General features: G+C 37.2%; 3 protein-coding genes across 3 annotated transcripts; all 3 read left to right on the top strand.

Annotated features, from left to right (window-relative positions):
* The first annotated feature begins 2,322 nt into the window (after positions 1-2,322).
* Positions 2,323-3,279, top strand: LOC130042420 (olfactory receptor 5L1-like). The gene has a single exon (XM_056134596.1). It carries the CDS (start codon positions 2,323-2,325, stop codon positions 3,277-3,279), a length of 957 nt encoding a protein of 318 aa, XP_055990571.1.
* Positions 3,280-11,325: 8,046 nt separating this feature from the next.
* On the top strand, positions 11,326-12,261 carry LOC130041971 (olfactory receptor 5L1-like). Its single transcript, XM_056134283.1, has one exon. The coding sequence runs from the start codon at positions 11,326-11,328 to the stop codon at positions 12,259-12,261; it is 936 nt and encodes a 311-aa protein (XP_055990258.1).
* Positions 12,262-20,634: 8,373 nt separating this feature from the next.
* LOC130041965 (olfactory receptor 5L1-like) lies at positions 20,635-21,576 on the top strand. The gene has a single exon (XM_056134270.1). It carries the CDS (start codon positions 20,635-20,637, stop codon positions 21,574-21,576), a length of 942 nt encoding a protein of 313 aa, XP_055990245.1.
* Positions 21,577-23,012: the final 1,436 nt, after the last annotated feature.

Below are 23,012 nucleotides of genomic sequence, written 5' to 3'. Positions count from 1 at the left end.
TCTCCTGCCCTTTCTCATTCCCTCTTTTATGTCTTGTTCCTCTTTCTGAAACTCTTTGTGTCATATATTCTAAAACATTTGATAAAACTTTAAATAAAAGTTTTCTAGATGGATTTTCCTGTTTTAAGTCTGAATAAGGGAAATATTTTTGGACTCTAATAAAAAATGATGTTAGGAAAATAATATGTTTGGTTTTCTCAAAATTAGTTGTATATATATATGTATATATATAATGGCTTTTACTTTTCCAATCTAGAATTATTTCATACATTGACATTGTTATGTTATAACTGTGTGGACAAACTTCTGCTACTTAGGGAAGTTGATAAAACCTAAAATTTTTTATTTTCATTTTCCTTTAAAGAGAGGTCTGAATGCCAGGTCTGATTTATGTGTAATATACAATATAAAAACTACCCTTAGGCAAAGACTTGAGAGAAACTGAAAAAATTTATTCTTTGCAAGATAGATAAAATTACTTTATTTAGGGTTGTAGTCTAATCAAATTTCAATCATGTATATATATCATTCTAGACTTAAAATTTCCTTAATATCTAAATATAGCCATTAAATGCATTCCTTTAAAAATAGTAATATCTTGCCTCTGACCCTCGCCAGCCTGTTTCATTCAGGGAAACCTGAGGGTGGGTGTGTGAGTTTCCCTCCCCACCACAAGGAGCCATCCCTGGCAGCCAAAAACCTCCAGAACTCAACTGCTGCTATGCTCACGACCACCCTCCACACAGCTGGGCCGAGGCCTCACACATGAGTGAATCTATTCCTGATATCTCATACCTCACACTACTCATACTCCAAGAGTAGTGCACCACATTTATGAGGTTTAAAGTAGAAGGCAACCAATCTTAGGGGGAAATATGTTTTTACAGATATATATATATATATATATATATATATATATATGTAAAGGTAAAGGCCCTCCTGTTGATCGTCGATTTTCTCGAGCGGGCCCAGTAACGTCTCCATGGGAGACTTTGTTGTTACTGTGTCTGGCATATCGAATACTCTCGGTAGCTTGCCGGGCTCTCCGAGAGGGGCGGAGGAATCGAACTCGGGTTGGCCATGTTGGCCGCTTGTAAGGCGAACGCCCTACTGCTGTGCTATATAGCTCAACCTTTAACAACATGTTAGTAATCTCTTATAGTAGGGCTAATGGCCCATGGGTGAAATACAACAATCTTCACACACTTTCCTCTGAGGAAAACTTTTTGGATCAATTTCAATGGCTTATTCATACCAAACAATATAAAATAAATTTAAATAAATTATTTTATTTTGCTTTGGGGCAGGGATTGGGGTTTGGGATGGAAACAACCAAAATATGGTCATGGGAGGGTGTCATGATAGTAGGATTGGTGTTTGAATATTAAATGCAATCAAATATTGTGAAAATAAATAAATGAAATTAAAAAAATAAAATAAAAATAATGATCTCTAAAATTTATATAGAATTAGTGCAATTGAGTTTAAAGCTATTTCCTTTTTAGGCAATTAATTTCCTCATTTTTAAATTCCAGCAATGCTGGAATTTAGATTTGCTACCTCACAATTTTATCAGTGTAGCAAATTATTTCAGATAAAAGATAAAATAAAATCACTCATTAAAGTCACATATCTTTTATTACTGCTAGGGTTAATATGTGGATACAGGATTTATAATTGTTTTTCATTAAAAATATAGAATCGTTTTATACTAGGCAGTTACTGACATGCCTAGCACTATTATTAGGCTTAATTAAAATTTCACAACTAAAATGATAATGACATTATCAAATGTTCACATTACTTTATTGTTATGTATGATTTAAAATTTAAAGTATCTACTGAATTAATCTTCTAAAAGGAACTGCTTAGTTTCCAACAAAGGAATTGTGAAATATCTCATGTGCAACAAATTTTTGATGACAGCCTGCTCTAAATATTGCATTACATAGGACTACACTAGATGCTCCCATATGGAAAGAAAATTGTTTTTAATCAATAGGGCTTCATCTCCATGAGAAAATTAATATGATATTATAATTGTATTGTAAAATCTATAAAGACAACAAACAATTCACAGACAGTAAAATGTCATAGATTAAATTGAATAACGACTTCTGCTGATGCTTAAAATATGAATAAACTAATTGAGAATGAAATAAGGTAATTGACATATTGAACAGTTTGAATTATTTTAAATCTCATTCAGAGTGTTTGACATCAATATTACCTAAATGCAAAGTGAATATAAACATGTGTTTGATGTTTCATTTCCTGTACAGAATAAGCATCGCTTGGTTTTCAGACCCTGACAAATCTAAGATGGAATCAGGGCAGGAGAATTGCAGCGCTATGACGGAATTCATTCTCGTTGGGTTAACAGATGTCGCGGAGCTGAGAGTTTTTCTCTCCTTTCTATTCCTTCTCATATATGCATTCTCCTTTATTGGCAACCTGGGCCTGATGGCACTGATACGAGTCAGCTCACAGCTTCACACGCCCATGTACTTTTTCCTCAGCCATTTGTCCTTTGTGGATTTTTGCTACTCGACTGTCATCGTGCCAAAGATGCTGGCTAATTTCTTAAACAAGGAGAAAGCCATCACTTTCTTGGGCTGCATGGTGCAATTTTACTTGTTCTGCACATTAGTAATCACAGAGGTCTTCCTGTTGGCTGTGATGGCCTATGACCGCTTCCTGGCCATCTGTAGCCCACTGCTATACACAGTCAACATGTCAGAGACTATCCAGAAGCTGCTGGCTTCTAGTTGTTACCTCTTTGGGACTGTGTGTTCTCTGATCCACCTGTCTTTAGCTGTTAAAATTCCATCCTACAGATCAAACGTGATTAACCACTTCTTCTGTGACTTACCCCCACTTCTTTCTCTGGCTTGTGCTGACACCAGTCTGAATGAACTCATGGTATATATTGTGGCCACATTCAATGAGATCGTAACCATTGTGATCATATTCACCTCCTACCTGTTTATCCTTGTCACCATCCTGAGGATGCGCTCAGCTGAGGGAAGACGCAAAGCCTTTTCCACCTGTGCCTCCCACCTCACAGCCATCATTGTGTTCCAGGGAACAATCCTTTTCATCTACTGCCGGCCCAGCACTGGCAATTCCGCAGATACTGACAAGGTGGCCACCGTGTTCTACACGGTAGTGATCCCCATGCTGAATCCCCTCATCTATAGTCTAAGGAACAAGGATGTGAAAGCAGCTCTCAAGAAAGTGCTGGAATCTAAATTATTGAAACATCACTTGCAAAGCTAGACACAATGTTGCAACAGAGACTCTTTCTTTTAAATTTTTAATAGTGAGACACCATGAGGTACAGTTGTAGACTTACTAATTTTTGTGCTTGGGTTTCAATTATACAATGATAAAATACCCATCCCTCCACCAGTGCCCATTTCCCACCACCACAGATTCCAGTACCCCATCCCACCCCCATCCCCCACATCCCACCCTGCCTCTGTAGAAGGGCATACCCTTTTGTTTTCTCTCTCTCCTTTTGGGTGTTGTGATTTGAAAAAGAGGCATTGAGTGGCAATCATGTTTGGTCTATAGTCTACTTTCAGCATGCTTCTCCCATCCTGGGAGGATCCTCCCAACACCCTTCGTTTGGTGCTCCCTTCTCTATCTGAGCTGCCTTTTCCCCTAGCATGTGTAGCACAGCAGAGACTCTTAAGGATGCTTTTGTTTTAGATATATATGATTTGAAAGTAAAATACAGAAGGAATTACCAGGTAGCTAACTTTACAGGATTCTTTTTTTCACCTTTTAAAATTGCCTTATGTATTGAGCCATTTATCATTCTTTTATTGTATACTTGAAGTGCATCTGCTTCCTTGGTGATCTTCAAACTCTACTTGATTGTTTTCTTGGGCAGAAAGGGACTGTTATTACACTTAAATATTTTATTTACCATACTTTCAATAATTTTTAATAGCATGCTCATAAAGGTGTCATGTCTTTTCTACATTGTTGATGTACATAATCAATCTTATAAAAATTTAAATGGGCTGAGCATAAATTGGTCTCATAATTCATGATTTTCTAAAAAAAGGAGTCAATTTCCCATCTGTTTATAGTATTTATATATATTAAATGCATTACTGAATATTTTTATTATAATTTTATGTCTCTTTTATGCAAAACAGTGATGACTCTGCTGTTCTGTTTACACTTCTGTGAAAATTAAGTGCTGTGTCTTAGGTTCCTAACAGTATCTGTCATGTTGTATTATAAATAGCTCATGAGTTTTTAACTCTTAATGCTATATTTTTTGTTCTATATTCTAACAATGTTTTGCAATTAGATAATTGACTGAAATTAGTCTGCTGAATCAATGCTTGTATCCTGATGCTCATGAGTGATTTTGATGATATGTTTTACTTTTATCAACCTCAAGTCTCTCCAATATAAATTGGAATAAACTGCCAATCAGAGTTTTTGTTGAACTTCAAATAATAAGAGAATTGTATGATCTAGTTGTAAAATGAGATTTTAAGTAGCTGACGTGGAGTATTGTTGTTTGTGTGTGTAATTACAATAAAAGTTGTTAAAAAGGTAAGAAAAATATGGACTTTTTTCCAAGAGAAATACTTTGAAGGATTCATGATGTGACTGTTGCTATGCATATGTCTCTTAGGTATAAATCTCAGGTTGAAATTTCAGTACCACAAAAATATATCATAAAAAATTTCATTTATAAATATTTCAGTGTCTCTGACAAATATTCATTATTTGTTTCCTTAAAGGAGTAGGTAGCTACTACAATAATGAAAGTACAACATAGTTATGATGAAAGTATATTTTATACCGACATTCAATAACAGTGCTCGAGCGGGCACAGTAACATTGTGAGACTTGTTACTGTGTTTGACATATAAAATACGTCACGGGGAGCTTTCCAGCTTTGCCATGTGGGCGAGATACTCTTGGTAGCTTGCTGGGCTCTTCAAGAAGGGCAGAGGAATCAAACCCGACTCCGCCGGGCTAGCTGCGCACAAGGCAAATGCTCTACCGCTGTGCCAGGGCCTGGAGAGATAGCACAGTGGGGAGGGCTGTTGCCTTACACACGGCTGGACCTGGGTTTGATTTCCAGCATCCCGTATGGTCCCCCAACCACAACCAGGAGTAATTCCTGAGTGCAGAGCTATTCTGTCCTGTATGGATTAAAAATTGTTTTGCAGCACCCTTTAACCTCACTTGTACTGGATAACTACCTTTGTCTTCTACACAGTAGATGAAGCATTTAGTTGCAGTTGTGATAATCAAATGTGTTCCATGCATTGCTGAAAATCTTTATGTGTGTATGTGTTGTGTGTATTAATGTGAGAAATGTATTCATATGTTATATACCTGTGTGTAACATATTTGGATGGCATGAAGTTTTGTGAAAAGTCATATCTACTTTAGACAACTGATCGAACAATAAATGTGAATAATACTGAAGATTTCTTGTCAGAAACTGAGAGGAAAAAAATGAATAAAAATTTTATATAGTAAAAGTGAAATGACAACAATAAATAATTCACTAATCCCAGATGTATGTAGATTAAAATTTATTCCAAAAATTAAACATAGGGGATGGGAAATGATAATACATTAGATATTGTACTTATCCTGCAAGCAACTGGCTCAGGAGCCAAAAGTAACCCCTGTGTATCATAGTTGTTCCTCATCCCCCTCACTTAAAAAAGAAAGAAAGTAAGAAAGAAAGAAAGAAAGAAAGAAAGAAAGAAAGAAAGAAAGACAAAAATAATTTGTGGAGAAAACAGAATAAAGTAATTTCAGGGAAACATACCACAATAGAAAAATAACTGGAGGTGAAAGAGATGACTCATGAATCATGGGCAACTTTCTTGCCTATGGAAGGCTCTAAGTTCAAACTCAGCATTATATGGCCCCTACACCATTCTCCTGTAGCCTTGGTGAATACCAGCATCAAAGGACTCAAGCAAGACCACGCTACCAGGCTCCAGGACAGAACTGTCCAGGCTGTTGGTGCATTATGCCACACGTGATGTTTGGGCACCATGGACACTGCTTGACAACTCCCCCACCATCATCTCTGTTCTGATCCTCTCTTTTGAGAGAGATGGAATTGTTTTTCCTTAAGTGCATAAGGAATAAATTTGTATTAGTAAAATGGATCAGGAATAAATATGAGCAATTATTTTTCTCAGTACTTCTGCCATTCCTATCCCTTTATGGGATTTGGCAAAACACTGGAATAACTATAGACCCTATGTCCTCCTGGAAGAAATTTTTGTGCATAAGGTGGGTATATAATCTCCAGGGCAGCTTGGGAGAGCCCATGGCTCTCCCTCTCACCATCCGGGTTCAGTGGACTCGGGCTTCTTCCCCACCTGGAGCGGCCTGTGCTATGGGTGGACAAAGGAGGGAACAAAGGCCAAACTGGTGGATTATCAGTTGCCGTTTATTCCATTCTCCCCACGTGCCTGTTCCAATCTCACTAAGCTCCCCATTCTAGTCTCACACTGCCCCTCATTCCCGTCTCCTCCTGTCTTTCCCATTCATCTCTCCAAGCTCCATCTCCATTTGCGTCTCTCTATGCACAGGCTCCTGCGTTCTTCCCCTATATTCTTCTCCCTCTGTCCCTGTGCTCCATCTTTCTGCTCTGTTCTCTCTCTTCTCTCTCCAACTATCCAGTCTCTCTCCAACTCCACAGCATTGGAGTGAGACACTGCACCCGATCCATTGCAAAATCAGCATAAGAAAGAACTTCCTTTCCTCACAGGCAAAATTTCACTTAAGGTTATTTTTCTCCTTTCCTTAGTCCAATAACTTAATTAACATCTTAATTCTACTCCTTAATATTAATTATTTTGTGTGGATAAAGTAAGATATACATTGTGCTTGTAGCATGGCTCTCCTGGGAACATCTCACCACAAACTCAGACTACAGTGCTCACTGTCACTGTCACTGTCTTCCCGTTGTTCATCGATTTGCTCGAGTGGGCCCAGTAACGTCTCCATTATGAGACCTGTTACTGTGTTTGGCATATCGAACACATCATGGGTAGCTTGCCAGGCTTTGCCGTGTGGGCGAGATACTCTCGGTGGCTTGCCAGGCTTTCTGAGAGGGATGGAGGAATTGAACCCGGGTCAGTCGGGTCGGCTGCATGCAAGGCAAACGCCCTACTGCTGTGCAATAGTTTCAACCTCTACAGTGCTCTGGCTGGATTAATCATTCCTAACCCTAGCTGGATTCTACTCCAGTTATTACTTTTTGGATCATGACAGAATTTGTCCATGACCATAGTCTTGACTTATAGTTAAATAGTATGGCTTTTGGCCAGGCCCATTTAAATGCCAGGGTAGCACATAGCTCACAGCATGCCCTGGGTCCATCCAATCTCTCATTGGGATCCTGCTTCTGGGGTGCTAGGAAGTAAGGGCAACTGAGACTTAAGTCGAGAAAACAGATGTCCAGCAGGTAAATATCATTCAGAGTCAGTTAACTTCCAAGTCACAAAAGCAAAGCATTAACTGTCTTTGTGTGTCCATACAAAAAGGACATTTCTCTGACTTAATTATGCAAAGGACATAAGGAGACTAGAAAAATAATATTTACAAGTTAACAGAGCACAAAGAAAGATATTACTAATAAACACAAAGGAATAGGAGCACCGTGATGGGAGTAACTAAATAAACTTAAGCTCCCTGTGGCAAGGCAGAAAGGACAAACCAATGTTATCCTACAGTGGGCAAGCTTTATAAGACTCAGTTTTAAATTTTTGCTTCCTCTTTTTTTTAATTGAATCACCATGAGATACAGTTACAAATCTTTCATGTTTAAGTTTCAGTCATACATTGATCGAACACCCATCCCTCTACCAGTGCACATTTTCCACCACCAATGTCCCAAGCATCCCCCCCCCCCCCCACTCCTTTCCAAATTTTCTCCTGCCTCTAAGGCAGAAAAATTTCCCCATACTTTCTCTCTAATTTTGCACATTATGGTTTGCAATATAGATGCAACTGAGAAGCTACCCTCTTTTTTAGTTTTTTACTTGTTTGTTTGTTTGTTTGTTTTATCTCGGGGTAACAGCAATTATTGTTCAAATCTTTGTCCTGGCTCTGTGCATAGGATCTTCAGTGAAAGGATCTGAGGGCCTTGTATATGTGCTACGGGGGCTCAAACTCAGATCAGACACATTCAAGGCAAGTGTGGTACCTGCTATTCTATTGCTCGACCCTGTGGGTAAGACCTATTCTTGACTCAGATGAATGTTTCGATGCAATGTATGTTGCTCTTAAGTTCATCAGGAAGTCTGGGTAGAGTCAAGCTGAAATACTATATTATGTACCAAATTGGACTATTTTATCCACCCGCCATTCTATTTTGTAAAAGATTGTCTGTGAATCCCAACGGAGTCAATTGAGTCCCAAATGGTGTTGTTTTCTTGAATTCTTGTCACTGTCCCACAGAGATCAATCATTACTTTAAGAAACTTAAGGGCCACAGGCCCTAGGGATGTATATACACAGAACATAAAGCCTATAACATTTTCCAGCATAGCATCTTCAAAGACAGGGGAGGCAATGCTTATGCTACAGGTTTGTTGGTTCGATTACACTCTGCATTTTAGGGGAAGAATAAAAAAGATACCTCCTACAATCTAGAGAATTATTATTATTTTTCCTTCTCATTGGGGTAACTTGCTTTAGTTCTACATAAAAGTGTGGATTATAAAGAACAGTTTTCTTGTTAGACATTTTAAAATTCTGTCTTTGCTCTCTTTCCTTTGGTACATTTTAAGTATGATATTGTCGTGAGCACTTTTTTTAGTATGACAATCGTTTTCTTTTTGTGTATTTATGAACAACCTCCAAAGTAAAGAAAAATAGGGATAGTTTTGTATGTAGAAAACTGTGTTTTTTTTTAAAAATTTTCAATATAGAACCAAAATCATCTGATTTTTATTGTGAAAGAGTAAAGAATGTAAACAAATTAAATACTTGATTTATATTTCTTTCCTACTACTTTTATATCCCATCTGTGGAATGTGGTGAAAAATAGATTCACTTTAGGGATACTCTGGTGCTTAGAGGTAGTAAAAGTCTATAGAGCTGCTCAGAGAGGCTCATGGACATGGGAATCAAGTCCACAGTAGAAAGAAGAGGTTTATTTGTCTCTAAAATTCTTTGGAATTCTCTCCTAAATAGTTTTCTCAACTTTGACACTATGAATATTTATAGACAAATAATCTTATACTTGCATATGTTGTTGTCATGTGTCTGGTGGGAAATTGGAATTTCCAGGACACTGTAGAGTGTTCAGTAAGAATTGCAAGTATGTACACGCCAGATATTAGTGGCATGCAAACTTTGGCAGCAACCAAAGTGTCTCTAAAATTTTTCTTTTAATTTTCCATGTAGCTCTTATTAGCCCTTTAACTCAAAATCACTTTTTTAGAAGTAATCAATAGGCAAATAAAAAAAAAATATTTGAGACTCAAAAAATTATTTTTCGAAATCAAGTAACCTTTGTTCAGAAAAAGACAAGTGACTTGAATCATTGGGAAAATAACAGCAAAAATATATTTGTTTTTAATGTTGAATATATATGTGGGGGCCTGGAGCGATAGCATAGCGGGTTGGGCATTTGCCTTGCACGCTGCCGACCTGGGTTGGATTCCTCCACCCCTCTCCGAGAGTCCAGCAAGCTACCGAGAGTATCCCATCTGCATGGCAAAGCCTGGGAAGTTACCTGCGATGTATTCGATATGCAAAAAACAGTAGCAAGTCTCACAATGGAGACGTTACTGGTGACTGTTCGTGCAAATCAATGAACAATGGGAGGACAGTGACAGTGATATATGTGTGGATATATATGTATATATATATAGATTTTCTTTTGTTTTTTGGGTCATACAAGGCAGAGCTCAAGCCTTACTCATGGCTCTGAGCTTAGAAATCACCCCAGCTATGGGGGATCAGAATGATTGCCATGGATCAAATCCAGGTTAGCCAAATGCAAGGCAAATACCCTCTGCTATTTTATTTTTCCAACCCAAGAGTTGGATTTCTAAACTCATGTATTTTTTCCCCTTTGAAATAATTTAAAGAAAGAAGATACCTTGGTGTGTAGCCTCTGGGTTCCAGTTCTCTTGTTCCTTACAATCATTAGTATATTTATCAAGGAACAGGAAGGAAGAAAAAAATAAGCATATTATTGATTCCCCTTGTATTTGCTCTAGGTTAAAGGCTTTAAGTTATTTATTTAAAAATGTCACTCTCTTTCCTTATTTTATCCACAAAACTGAAAATTAAAGCAAGTTTCAACCTCTCTTTAGAATATACTTAGAATGGAATATTTTGTAATGAATACCCAAGCTTAAATCTGCAACTAGACATATGTACAGATATTCTATTTTATCTATGCATCATGGTTATTTGTAGTTTATCATTTTATGTTAAATTCACTCACATTATTAAACCTCTTAAAACTATTGTACAGCTGCATGTATTGATAATAAACACTTAGCTTTAATAATTTCCTTTTACTGGAAACTTGATATGTCTTTTTAAAATAAATATTGTTGTGATGTGGAAACAAATATTTGATTATTAACTTTTCACAGAATATTTTTTAGTTATTCAAGTGGATTTAAAGCAGTGAATTTATTCACAAATAGGTCCTTAAAAGTCTTAAGAGTTCTCATGACAAGAAGTCTAACTTAAGAACCAAATTCCAGAATATGGTTAACATAAAATATAAAAATTTTGAAAACCAACATTTTAATTATGAGAAAATGCCACTCTAGGTACAGTTGCTGAGTTTTCTGTTCTAAAGATATTTATTTAAAATGAATACATATTAATTGACAGATTTAAATGAGCATAGATCTCTTAACTTCAGGGGAGAGACAAAGATGAGAACTATATGATTCTTCATTAATACTTAGGATTTCAATTCCAACACTGATTAATTGTCTGCCAGGAAAAGAGAAAATTTATATTTAATAAGTAATATACATTTAAATAATATCTGCTGTATTTATAAATTTGTAGTTAGAATTCTAAATAAAGTAGGTCTAGTCTAGTTCTCATATAGGATCTTGTGGATAGGAAAAGAATTTTTCTGGCTCTGAAGTGTCCACTCATATGATTTTCTGTCCAAAATCTAACCTTTGCAAAGCATTATTCTATTTCTTTGTGGAAAAAATTGTTAACTCTCTTCTTTCTTTTTATGTCTTTTTAGGAGACAGAAAAGAAAATGACTTTAAGATCAGAGAATGGAGAATAAATGCTAAGAGTTCTCCAACAGCAGTAAATTGGGACATGGATCAGAATAACTGTACTGCTGTGTCAGAGTTCATTCTCCTTGGATTAACAGAGGTCCCAGAGCTAAGAGTTTGGCTCTTCCTGGTGTTTCTCCTCATCTACGGGGTCACAGTGGTGGGCAACCTGGGCATGATCTCACTGATTCGGGTCAGCTCTCGACTTCACACTCCCATGTACTTTTTCCTGAGCCATTTGTCCTTTGTTGATTTCTGTTACTCCACTGTCATTGTGCCAAAAATGCTGGCTAGTATCATAATGGAAGAAAAGGGCATCTCTTTCCAAGGATGCGCCACACAATTCTACTTCTTTTGCACATGCGTGATAACTGAGATTATCCTTCTAGCAGTGATGGCCTATGACCGCTTTGTGGCCATCTGTAACCCACTGCTGTACACAGTGGCCATGTCCCAGAATCTCTGTATGGGGCTGGTGTCTTGTTGCTATCTTTGTGGGACTGTGTGTTCTCTGATCCATTTGTGTTTAGCTCTTGAAATCACATCCTATAGATCAAATGTAATCAACCACTTCTTCTGTGATATACCCCCACTCTTATCTCTGGCTTGCTCTGATGTCAGTATGAATGAGCTACTGCTCCACATTTTGGCCACCTTTAATGAATTGAGCACCATTGTGATCATATCCACCTCCTACTTGTTTATCCTTGTCACCATCCTGAGGATGCGCTCTGCAGAGGGTAGATGCAAAGCCTTTTCTACCTGTGCCTCTCACCTCACAGCCATTGTAGTCTTCCATGGAACGATCCTTTTCATCTACTGCAGACCCAGTACTGGGGACACTACTGATACTGACAAAGTGGCCACAGTGTTCTACACGGTAGTGATCCCCATGCTGAACCCCCTGATTTATAGTCTAAGGAACAAAGATGTGAAAGAAAGTCTCAGAAAAGTAGTGAGTTTCAAAATAATTTCATAGATGCTGTTTATTATCAAGACTCAGGTAGACGCTGGTGAGGGGTGAGTAGGTGAACTGCAGTGTGAGAGTACAGAGAACAGTAATGAAATGAAGGCTATTAGGAGTGATTATTCTTAATTCACCAATTTTTGTGACTCTTTAACTTACAAGTGTAGGATTTAACGTACTAAAAGATACATTATTCTCAGTTGTCCGCCTTCTCAACCTAGGACTCAACCTAGGTTCAGTTCCTGGCTTCTGTATATACCCCTGGGCCCTAATGAGGAGTGATCTCTGAGTATAAATTCAGGAATTAGCACTGAACACAACTGGTTGTGACATCCCCACAAAAGAAGATATACAATGTTTCCCTTATATTTATAATTCCACTGATTATTGGTATGTTTTAACATACAAATTTGGTTTGCTTCGATACAATTATAAACTTAATGATTAACTGTTAATAATTTCAACTTTAAGTATCTGTTACAGAAACACAATCATTTTCAAATCTAATTCTTACCATTTTACAAAGAATAACACATTTTTGTCTTATTTCTACATCTACATGTAACATTAAAATTTGTTTCTTCTCTTTTCATTTTATTAATTATTTCTTAATGCCCTCATAATTTTTATTATAGCACTATTAGTGGACTGTATAACTTCAGTGGATATCTAAAATATGTATAAAACATTAATGATAATAGTAACTTCATAAGAATATTTGGAAAAATAACACACAGCCTTGAGACTACATTACAATTACTATCATTGAAGAAAGTTATGTTGTTTTCAAAAATTGAATTTCTAATTTAGATGTCTTTTCTAATTATTTAAAATTTTTTTCCTTTATATTAACATTCCACTGTGGATAAAATGCTGTCATTTTTATTTGGAATTCTAGATAACTAGTAGAAATCATAGACCATTTTATTTTGAAGTCATTTTCTTTCATGTATTTGTGGTAACAGAATTAATACTTTAATATCATGGGTTATTACAACTTTGTGTCCAATCACACCCTTCTATGCTATAACTATATCCAGAATCCCTATGCCATGTGTTTTAATAGGTATAAAATATAGCACTTCTTTCCTTTCTGTATGTTCTCCTGTACACTTAATTGTCTGGAATTCAACATGTGTTTTGTCAGCCTAAAGAAAAAACAGGTTGAATACACACTCAGACATGCACCTGCATACACAAAGACAAAGAAACATATATATTACTGAAGAAAATTAAAATATAACTGAATTGGGTTATGCTTTAAGCTCAGAACTGTTCACTTATTCCATTGAATAACTATTTTTATTTATTTACTTTTAATTTAAATAGCTTTATTTACATTACTATATATTTCAATGATACAATTCCATGCCTCCACAGTGTACATAAGACAAAAACAATGACAACTGCCAACATACCAATATCTCTCTGTCACAAATGTGATAAATATGTGAGAATATGTATTTAGGCCATGTCCAGATAAGCTTTGGTACTATTCTCAGCCATTCTCAGAAGTCTATGTAGTGGGGAAGGGGGTGCTAGCAGGGATTGTTGGATGCAAGATAAGCATCCTGTACCTCACTAGCCTTTGATTGACTCTGTTGTGAGACTATCCTGCACTTTGCATGGTTCACTTATCTTTTTTTATGTACAGATCTCTATGTATGTGTCATGAGCAAAATATGAGTTAGTAATAATTGTTCTTGTCTTTTATTATGAAAGATTTTCTGTGTACAGAAAATAAAGATGGAGCCTCAGTTTTAGATAAAGTTTCTTGCCATATCAAATTCAGGAACAAAATATAACCAAAAAAAAAAGTTTTCTTAGGACTAATTTTTTGACATGTAGATCATATAGAGTGTCTCTCTGTATATACCCAAGTCAATAGAACTGAAACTAAACTAATAAAGTAATAAGGAAAACATGCTTAGAATAAATAATCATTATAATCGCATATGAATGTTTCCAGCACTGGATGTCACATGATCACTTTACTTCCCATTAATCATTGATTTGCTCAAGTGGACACCAGTAACATCTCCATTCATCCCTGTCACGTACTAGTGTAGCCCAATGGCATCTGTTCATTCTAGGAACACAAAGAGCCTCAAAGAATCATTTAGGGTCTTGACGAAGAAGTCTGACCATCTTGTAGGTGGGCAGCCACATGGTCTTTTGACATCCCGTGGAATCCAGTTGGTAAGGGCTCTAAGTCCAGCAGTCATCTCCAAATCTCATTACGTGTCCAGCCCATCTGATTTTTGATGCCCTGGCAAACTAGACAGCGTCCCTGATTCTTGACCATTGATGGAGGTCAGAACTCCAGATTCTTTCTGTCATTTGAGTGAAACTCCAAGCATAGATTTTTCAATTCCTCTTTGGGAGACCTGAATAGAGTTCTTATCCTGTTTGCGTAGGGCCCAGGTCTCTGTGATGTATGTTAATGCAAGAAGAACAGTGGAATCGAAGAGATGTACCTGGAGCCAGAGGTTCTTTGTCCTCTTAGCTATTTCTTCAACGCTCTTGAAGGCCTTCCAAGCTGCTCTCTTCCTCCTGCGTAACTCAGATGGCAAGTCATTTATCATGCTGACTTCTAGACCTAGGTACACATAACTGTTGCATTTGGAGATGGTCGTTCCTTTGAGAGCAAATGGAACAAGATTCACCTGGAGTCTGACCTTTCCACACTCATGGTTGAAGTGGGCCAGCGTTTGTGATGCTTGGCTAATGTTTGGTGTTATTAGAAGGATGTCATCAGCAAAGCAAAAGTGGTGTAGTTGCCTACCATCTATATTCACTCCCATTCCTTCCCATTCCAGTAATTGCATGATGTTCTTGAGAGTTGCACTGAACTGTTCTGGTGAAATGGTATCACCCTGCCTAACACCTCTCTTGACATTGATGATCACTTCTTTGTAGAATAGTGAGATCCTGGTAGTGAATCCATAGTACAGCTCAGGGAGGATCGTGATGCATTCAACATGAATGTCCTAATTGGCTAGGGCTTCTATAACCGCTTCTCTCTCAACAGAATAAAAGGCCTTCTTTAAATCAATGAACGTTAGACAGAGCTGCAGCTTGACCTCCTGAGAAACCTCAATGAGCTTGGTTATCGTGTGGATATGGTCGATCGTGCTGAATCCTTTGAGAACCTGCTTGCTCGCATGGTTGTCTTTGCTCTGGTGTTCTGCCAGTCCTATTCAGGGTGACTCGAGTGAACAGCTTGTAAATGACAGACAACAGGCAGATCTGGTGACAGTTGCCAATATCGGATGTCTCCCTTCTTGTAAAATAGTACAGTACTGCTCATTTTCATTTGGAAGGAATCTTGCATTCAGAAAGGTAGCGTGTGAAGAGCCGAGCCAGTGTATTGATGAGTACTGACAGCAGGTTCTTCAGGTGTTCAGGTCTGACCTTGTCTGGGCCAGGTGCTGTTCATTTCTTTACCAACGAAATGGCGTGTGGAATTTCTGAAGGGAGAACTTTGGGAACTATATATCCATTCTGTAGAATTTGGTATGTGAGCAGTTGGACATGGCTAGCAAAGAGATCTGAGTAGATGTCATGACATTCTTCTCCATTGCTTTTTGGAAGATGTGATAGATCCATCAGGACTTCGGAGGGCAGTCATCTTGATCTTGTAGTTGGCGAAGGACAGGCAGGCATTACGAATGCTTTTCCCGGCTTCTGCTTTATCTACCAACACTGCTGCTCTTCTCTCTTTGAGGTCTTTCTTTATGGATCTCTGCACTGCTTTGGAAGCTCCTACGTTCACTTGTGGTTGCCTGAGGCATGCGCCAAACCAGTTTGGCGAATAAGCTCAAGAGTTTTCGAAGACAGGCGTTTTTTCTTTTTGTGGCTATCTCTCTCTTGGCATTCCTCGCACAATCATGGAGGTGCTGAGCCAGTCGATCATACTCCTCTTCAACGTTGTCAATGATAGAATCTTTCCATGTTGCAAAGAGCTCCCAGTTGGTGATCATTCTGGAAGTTCTCTCTTTAAACTTTGCAGCCCTTTTTCCCCACTCTGTGAAGTAGAATTTTGCATGAAGGAGATGGTGGTCAGATCCCATTTGGAATTTTGGGACAACAGCAACATCAGTCAGGCAAAACCGTCGATTGAATGTGATGTGGTCAATTTTGTTGTGGAACCGTTCACTGGGAGACTCCCATGTCCAATGTTTATATTTGACCTTCTGGAACTGTAAATTACCATGGGTGGTCTTGGTCAAGATGATGAACTCTGATAGTCTCTCATCCTGTTTGTTCCATTCTAGGCCATGGATCAAGATGTGGAGTTTTTTGGCTGATTTTCTTGGTCCTATCTTGGCATTAAAGTCACCGACAATGACCTTGTAGAAGGTGTGGTCTTCTTTGTAGAAATTATCCATCTCCATTAGAACTTCTCAACTTCTCCTTCATCATAATTGGATGTTGGTGCATAGACAAAGAAGATAGAAACTGCCGGCAGTGAGCCACATCTATTCAAGTGTTATTGTTCGATTCGGGTTGTTAAGCATTCAAATGAATCAATGCTCATGGCCAAGTTCATGTTGACAAGGACACCGACGTCTCCAATGCCTCTTGTTGCATGTTCCGAGGAACAGTTCTTCTCCAGTGTCGAAAATGGTGTGATGTGATTGATGCCTTCTTGTCTCAGTCAGACCAATGATGTTGTACTTGATCTTTCGCGCTTGTACCATCAGGTCCTCGATGGATACATCTGATGCCAGGGTATGTACATTGAAAGTACAGACAATCATTTTTGTCTTTCTTCATTTTGGCAGCCTAGTTCGGCCTTGAGATTTTATCAGTCTCTCCTTCCATATCCTTTTCTATGCTACCATATTGGTGATTCCTTCCGGGTCAGAGGAATGAGACCCATTGTATTTACTAGTTTTGGCATATTGAATATGCCATGGAAAGCTTGCCAGGCACTGGATGTACTTTATGCAAAATCCAACCATCAAAACATCTTTTATATAAAAGTTTTCCCTAAGGGATTGGGGTAGGGAACATAACAACTACACATGAAGAAGCATGTGTTTTTTTTGTCTGAAATTTACTTGAAACTTGTCTAAGTGTAGAGTCAGTGTCTGTTCCTTTATTATTCCTTGTGAAATAAAAATAAAATGTCTTCTTATTTATTTATTATAAAAATTAAGATTTAACATGTGTATGATTTGCAATTAAAATTTTGATTGAGATTCTATAATTTACATTTGTAAGAATAAGTGCTTCTTAGGAACATAATTTCAACGCACTCGTCAACAGTGGACACTCTCCATATCCCAAGAATACAAAAGACCTACCTATCCCCACCTCAAGTGAATTGTGTAGAACATTTCTCTGTTCATGTTGCCGTTTTACCTTTGTTGCTAATTTGATGCATAAATTTAAGTCTTACATATGAGGGAGATTATTCTGTATCTATCCCTTTCCTCTGGATTGGTTTCATTCAACATGATATCATTTGGTTCCATCCAGATTGCTACAAATTGAATGACTTAGGTTTTTTATTATAGCTACATAATATTCCATCATGTACAAATACCACAACTTCTTGGCCTAATTATTTGTTGCTGGGCATAATCATTTCATGACTGTGAGAATGACACTTATACACATGTCTGGAAACTGCTAGAGTTGTTGGAGGGATGGTGAGAAAAGAATCCTAATCCATTTCTTGTGGGAATATTCTCTGGTTTAGTCTTTCTGGAAATAAATATATAAATCTATCCAAAAAAATAAGAATAGAACTACAACACAACCCAGTGTAACCACTACTTGGCATATCTATTGTACACAAAAATTAATGTAAAAGGATATATACAATCCTTACATATGTCACACATAGAAAATGTGTAAAATTCTTGTATTTTTAGTTTTTGAACCATACCCAAGGTGCTCATGCTTCCTGCTGTTTCTATGCTCAGGTATAACTCTTGGTGGTACACTGATTACCGTATAGGATGCTGAGATCCAAAACCAGTTCATATAGCATTCCTGACCCACAGTAGTATCACTCCAGTCCAAAACATTTGTATAATTTTTAAATTAAATTCTAAACATAAAAAAGCATACATTATGTATAAACTATTAAAAATTTTCCTGCTTAATATATTTAATTGCTTTTATATTTTATGAAATAATTGGGACGTGGTACTAGTCTCAATGTTTTATATGAATTTATGGGCTTTGATAAAATTTTAGGAAATAAAATGACATGAACTATGACATTCCTGAATGAAACTAAGGTGTGTGCCACACATCTATGTAAACAGAGTGTTAAAATGAAATGTTGGGTGAAATCTGGTCATGACATAGTGGGTTATAAATATTTTTCCTATCAGGTCATTAAAATACTCCCTCTGCATTCCAGAGAGATTAATTATTATGTCTTATTTCACATGTATTATCAGTTTCTTTTTTTTTTAATTTAGGCACTGTAATTTACAAAGTTTTAAATGACAGAGTGTCAGTTATTAAGTGCTTCAACACCAAACCATCAATGTAATTTTAGACTTTAGAGATTAATAATTGCTTTGAAACTTGAAGAAATCATTTCCCCAGAGCTTATATTTCATTATAAATCTCTAGCTTACTACATGCATCTGAACACCTACAGTATCGGAGTAAAGTACCTATCATTCAGGTTTGTTCTTAGAAATATGCCTGGGTTCCTTGAGAATAAAAGTGAAAGTACTTTCCTAGAGAAGGGATGTGTCTTTTCAAGATATGTCTAACTCAAGCATCTTATAATTGGAGAATATTTTAGACAGAATTTGTATTTTTGTGCATTGCATTTGCTGCTCAAATGTTTTTCTATTTCAATGTCTTTTATAAAATCATATTGTGTATATAGAAGAGTCCTAAAAATTATGTCCTCTCTCTCTTTCTCTCTCTTTGTTTTTCATTATCCTTCTCCTCTCTTCATTTCAGTTATTGTCTTTGAAACTAGAGTTTAGGAGTTAAGAGGGATCCTTAAGATTACTCTAATTCTTTGAATTGAACAAATGTCTCTTTGAATATGGGTACCAGCATGTGTGAATTCTTTTTATTCAGTAAATAAAGTGAATACTTTGTTTTTTATTACATTATATACTAGCTTCTTTTATGAATCTAGTATACTGTGTTGAAAATATTGGAAAAATGTTCTTTTCATTACATTTCCCAGTCTTAACTCTGAATTAGGAAAATAAATTTTGGGGGTCAGATAATGAAAAAATATGACTTCAGTAAAGTCATATTTTTCCATTTCTTTAAATTTAGTTTATGTCCTTGAGAAAATACATGTTCTTGTATTTCACTCCTGAATAATTTGACTAATTTTCATGCCACAAATATATATGACTTCATCCTGCTTTTTGGGAAGGAGAATTAATTCTCTCAATTCCCCAATTTCCTTTTCCTTTTCAATAGAGTCTTAAATTTCATATCCATTTTTTATAGTGTATACATTCCCAAAAGCAATGATTTGAAATACTTCAGGAAATTTACCTTTGTACTATTGATGAAATGCATTATTCTAGTATGATAGTAATTAAAATGAAAATATATAACAAGTCAGTCAAATAAATTCATCACATTATATATTGAGTCACTTATATGTACATATATTCACTTAGTGTATTGTCAGATATTCATTAAAATTATCAACCATAACTAAGAATAACTTCAAATAGGATAACTTTGTGACTAAACTATGTTGAATCATAGTTTTAGAAGTGGTTCTATTTTTCACAATTTTTATTATATTTTGTTTTGTTTTGTGTCTTAGTCTTTCAGGTTGATGATAAATTTTTAGGATGTGAGTTATGTCTTTCAAATGCTGGGGATCAAACCTGTTCTCATTCAGTGAAAACGTGTGTTAAGTCACTTTAGCTAATTACCAGAAACTGAGGTTATTATTATAAATTTTAACAATAATGAGCAAATACTTGAATGACTTTACGTTTGCCACTAATTATTCTTAATAACAAAGTAATCAAATATCTTATGTGTTATTGATGTGTAATATCTTTTATGAAATGTGAGTTACACTTTTCTAAGACATTTTTGGTACCAATCAGACATCCTATTGTCAAAGCAATGCCTTTTACTATTATGAAGTTATCAAGACAAAAAACTTAAATCCTAGACTCAATAAACTGTAGGAAAAAAATCTTTTTGATTCTACTAATAGCTTTAGTGTCTCTCCATTTATGCTGAGATATTAAACTTTTCATATGTGTTAATTGCATGGTTAATTATATTTCAATTTCAAAATCTGGTATCAAAGTTGAAAAATCATGAGGTAATTTGAACCTACATTACCTGTTCTATTAACTTTTCAGATTAAACAGAAAACTTTCCATTTGATTTTCCAAGCCTGATCAGTGAAAGATGGACATGGGGCAGGAGAATTGCACAGCTGTAACAGAGTTTATTCTCGTAGGGTTATCAGATGACCCAGAGATGAGAGTGTTTCTCTTCCTTCTGTTCCTTCTTATATATGGAATCACTATTCTGGGAAATGTGGGCATGATTGCTCTGATACAAGTCAGCTCACAACTCCAGACCCCCATGTACTTTTTTCTCAGCCACTTGTCCATTGTGGACTTTTGCTACTCCTCCATCATTGTCCCCAGGATGCTACCGAATATCTTAAACCAGGAGAAAGCCATCTCCTTCCTGGGATGCATGATGCAATTTTATTTCTTTTGCATGTTTGCAGTCACGGAGGTCTTCCTGTTGGCTGTGATGGCCTATGACCGCTTTCTGGCCATCTGTAGCCCACTGCTGTACACAGTTAACATGTCAGAAAATGTCCGGATGCTGCTGGTTTCTGTCTGTTACCTCTTCGGGACTGTGACTTCTCTGATCCACTTGTGTTTTGCTCTTAAAATTCCTTCCTACAGTTCAAATGTGATTAACCACTTCTTCTGTGATATACCCCCTCTTTTATCCCTGGCTTGCTCTGACGTTAGTATGAATGAATTATTGCTCTACATTGTGGCAGCTTTCAATGAGCTGAGTACCATTGTGATCATATTCACCTCCTACCTGTTTATTCTTGTCACCATTTTGAGGATGCGCTCTGCTGAGGGAAGACATAAAGTGTTTTCCACCTGTGCCTCTCACCTCACAGCCATTGTGGTCTTCCATGGAACAATCCTTTTCATCTACTGCCGGCCCAGCACTGGCAACTCTGCAGATACCGACAAAGTGGCCACAGTGTTCTACACGGTAGTGATCCCCATGCTGAACCCCCTAATCTACAGTCTGAGGAACAAGGATGTGAAAGAAAGTCTCAGAAAAGTAGTGAGTTCCAAAATAATCTCGTAGAAATTATTTATTAGCAGGACTCAAATCCCAATGTGGAGGCTGGTGAGGGGTGAATGAAATTCAGAGTACACAGAACAATAACGGAATGAAGGTAATTAGGAGTATTACTTTTTAACTTGTTAAAGTGCTCCTCTTCATGTCATAAATGTAGGATTTAGCATATTAAAAGATACGCTTCTAGGGATCAGTGATGATGCAGTTCTAAGTTGTCTGCCTTCACATGACTAACCCAGTTTCAAACCCTCACTCTCCATATAGTCCCTTGGCCCAAGGGACGAGTGATTCCTAACCACAGATTCAGATGGTTATGACCCTCTGAATAAAGGATTAGTAACATGTATGCTTATATTTACTGATTCTATATATTATTGACGTGTTTTAGTATGCAAATACAGTTTGGTGCTAAACCATTATAAACATAATAAAGAGCTCTTAATATTTTAATTTCTTTCTGTTATAGAAACATCACTGTATCACTGTATCGTCATCCCATTGTTCATTGATTTCCTCGAGCAGGCACCAGTAACATCTCCATTCATCCTTGCCCAGAGATTTTAGCAAGTGCCACATTGGAGGCTCTTTCAGGGTCAGGGGAATGAGACCCATCATTGTTACTAGGTCTTGGCATATGGAATATGCCACAGGGAGCTTGCCAGACTCTGCCGTGCTGTGCGGGCAGGATACTCTTGGTAGCCTGCCAGCTTCTCCAAGAGTGAGAACTAGACAATAAGAAGTTGTGCCGCCCTTCTGGGAGCTTAGTTTTATAGTCTCTGGGTCTTGGCCATTGATAGGATTACACAGTGCCAGGTGGCAGTTGGTGGGTGTAACGCCTCACTACTGCAAGATGGGGGATCTGGGTGGAGGAGGCCCAGTCATGATCTGAGCAGCCTTGGAGATCTCAGCCCTGGGACCTGCACACCTGGGTTCCTCTGTCGGTTTCTTCATACGTGAGGTTTGTCTGAGCATGTGGAGAGTGGTCTTAAGCATGGCTCTGGTTGATTCCGGAGGTGTTCAGCTGCTGGGGCTCTCACCCATCAAGCAACACAGGCTCGTGGGGAACCTGGTGCTAAACCATTTATAGACAACCTGCTCCTGGGTTAGGGTTTCTTACATAGCAGAGCAGCTTCCTCACTGTGATATGGAAAGTCAACCTTCAACACAAGGGTTTGCTTTTTCCTTCATTTTTTCTTTTTTGTTAATTTTTCCAGTTTTATTATAAAAATCAACATTTCACTTATTACAGCTCAGCTTATTGTAAGAATTAAAAAGGGGGGTTGTACAAGGTATTTTTTATACTGTTTACAATTAAAGCACTTACTTTACAAAAAGGGGAACGTGAATAGTGGACAAAGGGCTGACCAAATGTTGGTCATTAAAATATAAATACATCCTTGCAAAGCACTATCCTACCAAAGTCCATGAACAAGAAACACCAG

The sequence above is a fragment of the Sorex fumeus genome, unplaced genomic scaffold (genome assembly GCF_029834395.1).
Source record: "Sorex fumeus unplaced genomic scaffold, SorFum_2.1 ptg000007l, whole genome shotgun sequence".
Lineage (NCBI taxonomy): Eukaryota > Metazoa > Chordata > Mammalia > Eulipotyphla > Soricidae > Sorex > Sorex fumeus.
Note: the sequence above shows the minus strand (reverse complement) of the source record. Positions and strands in the feature narration are given on the sequence as shown.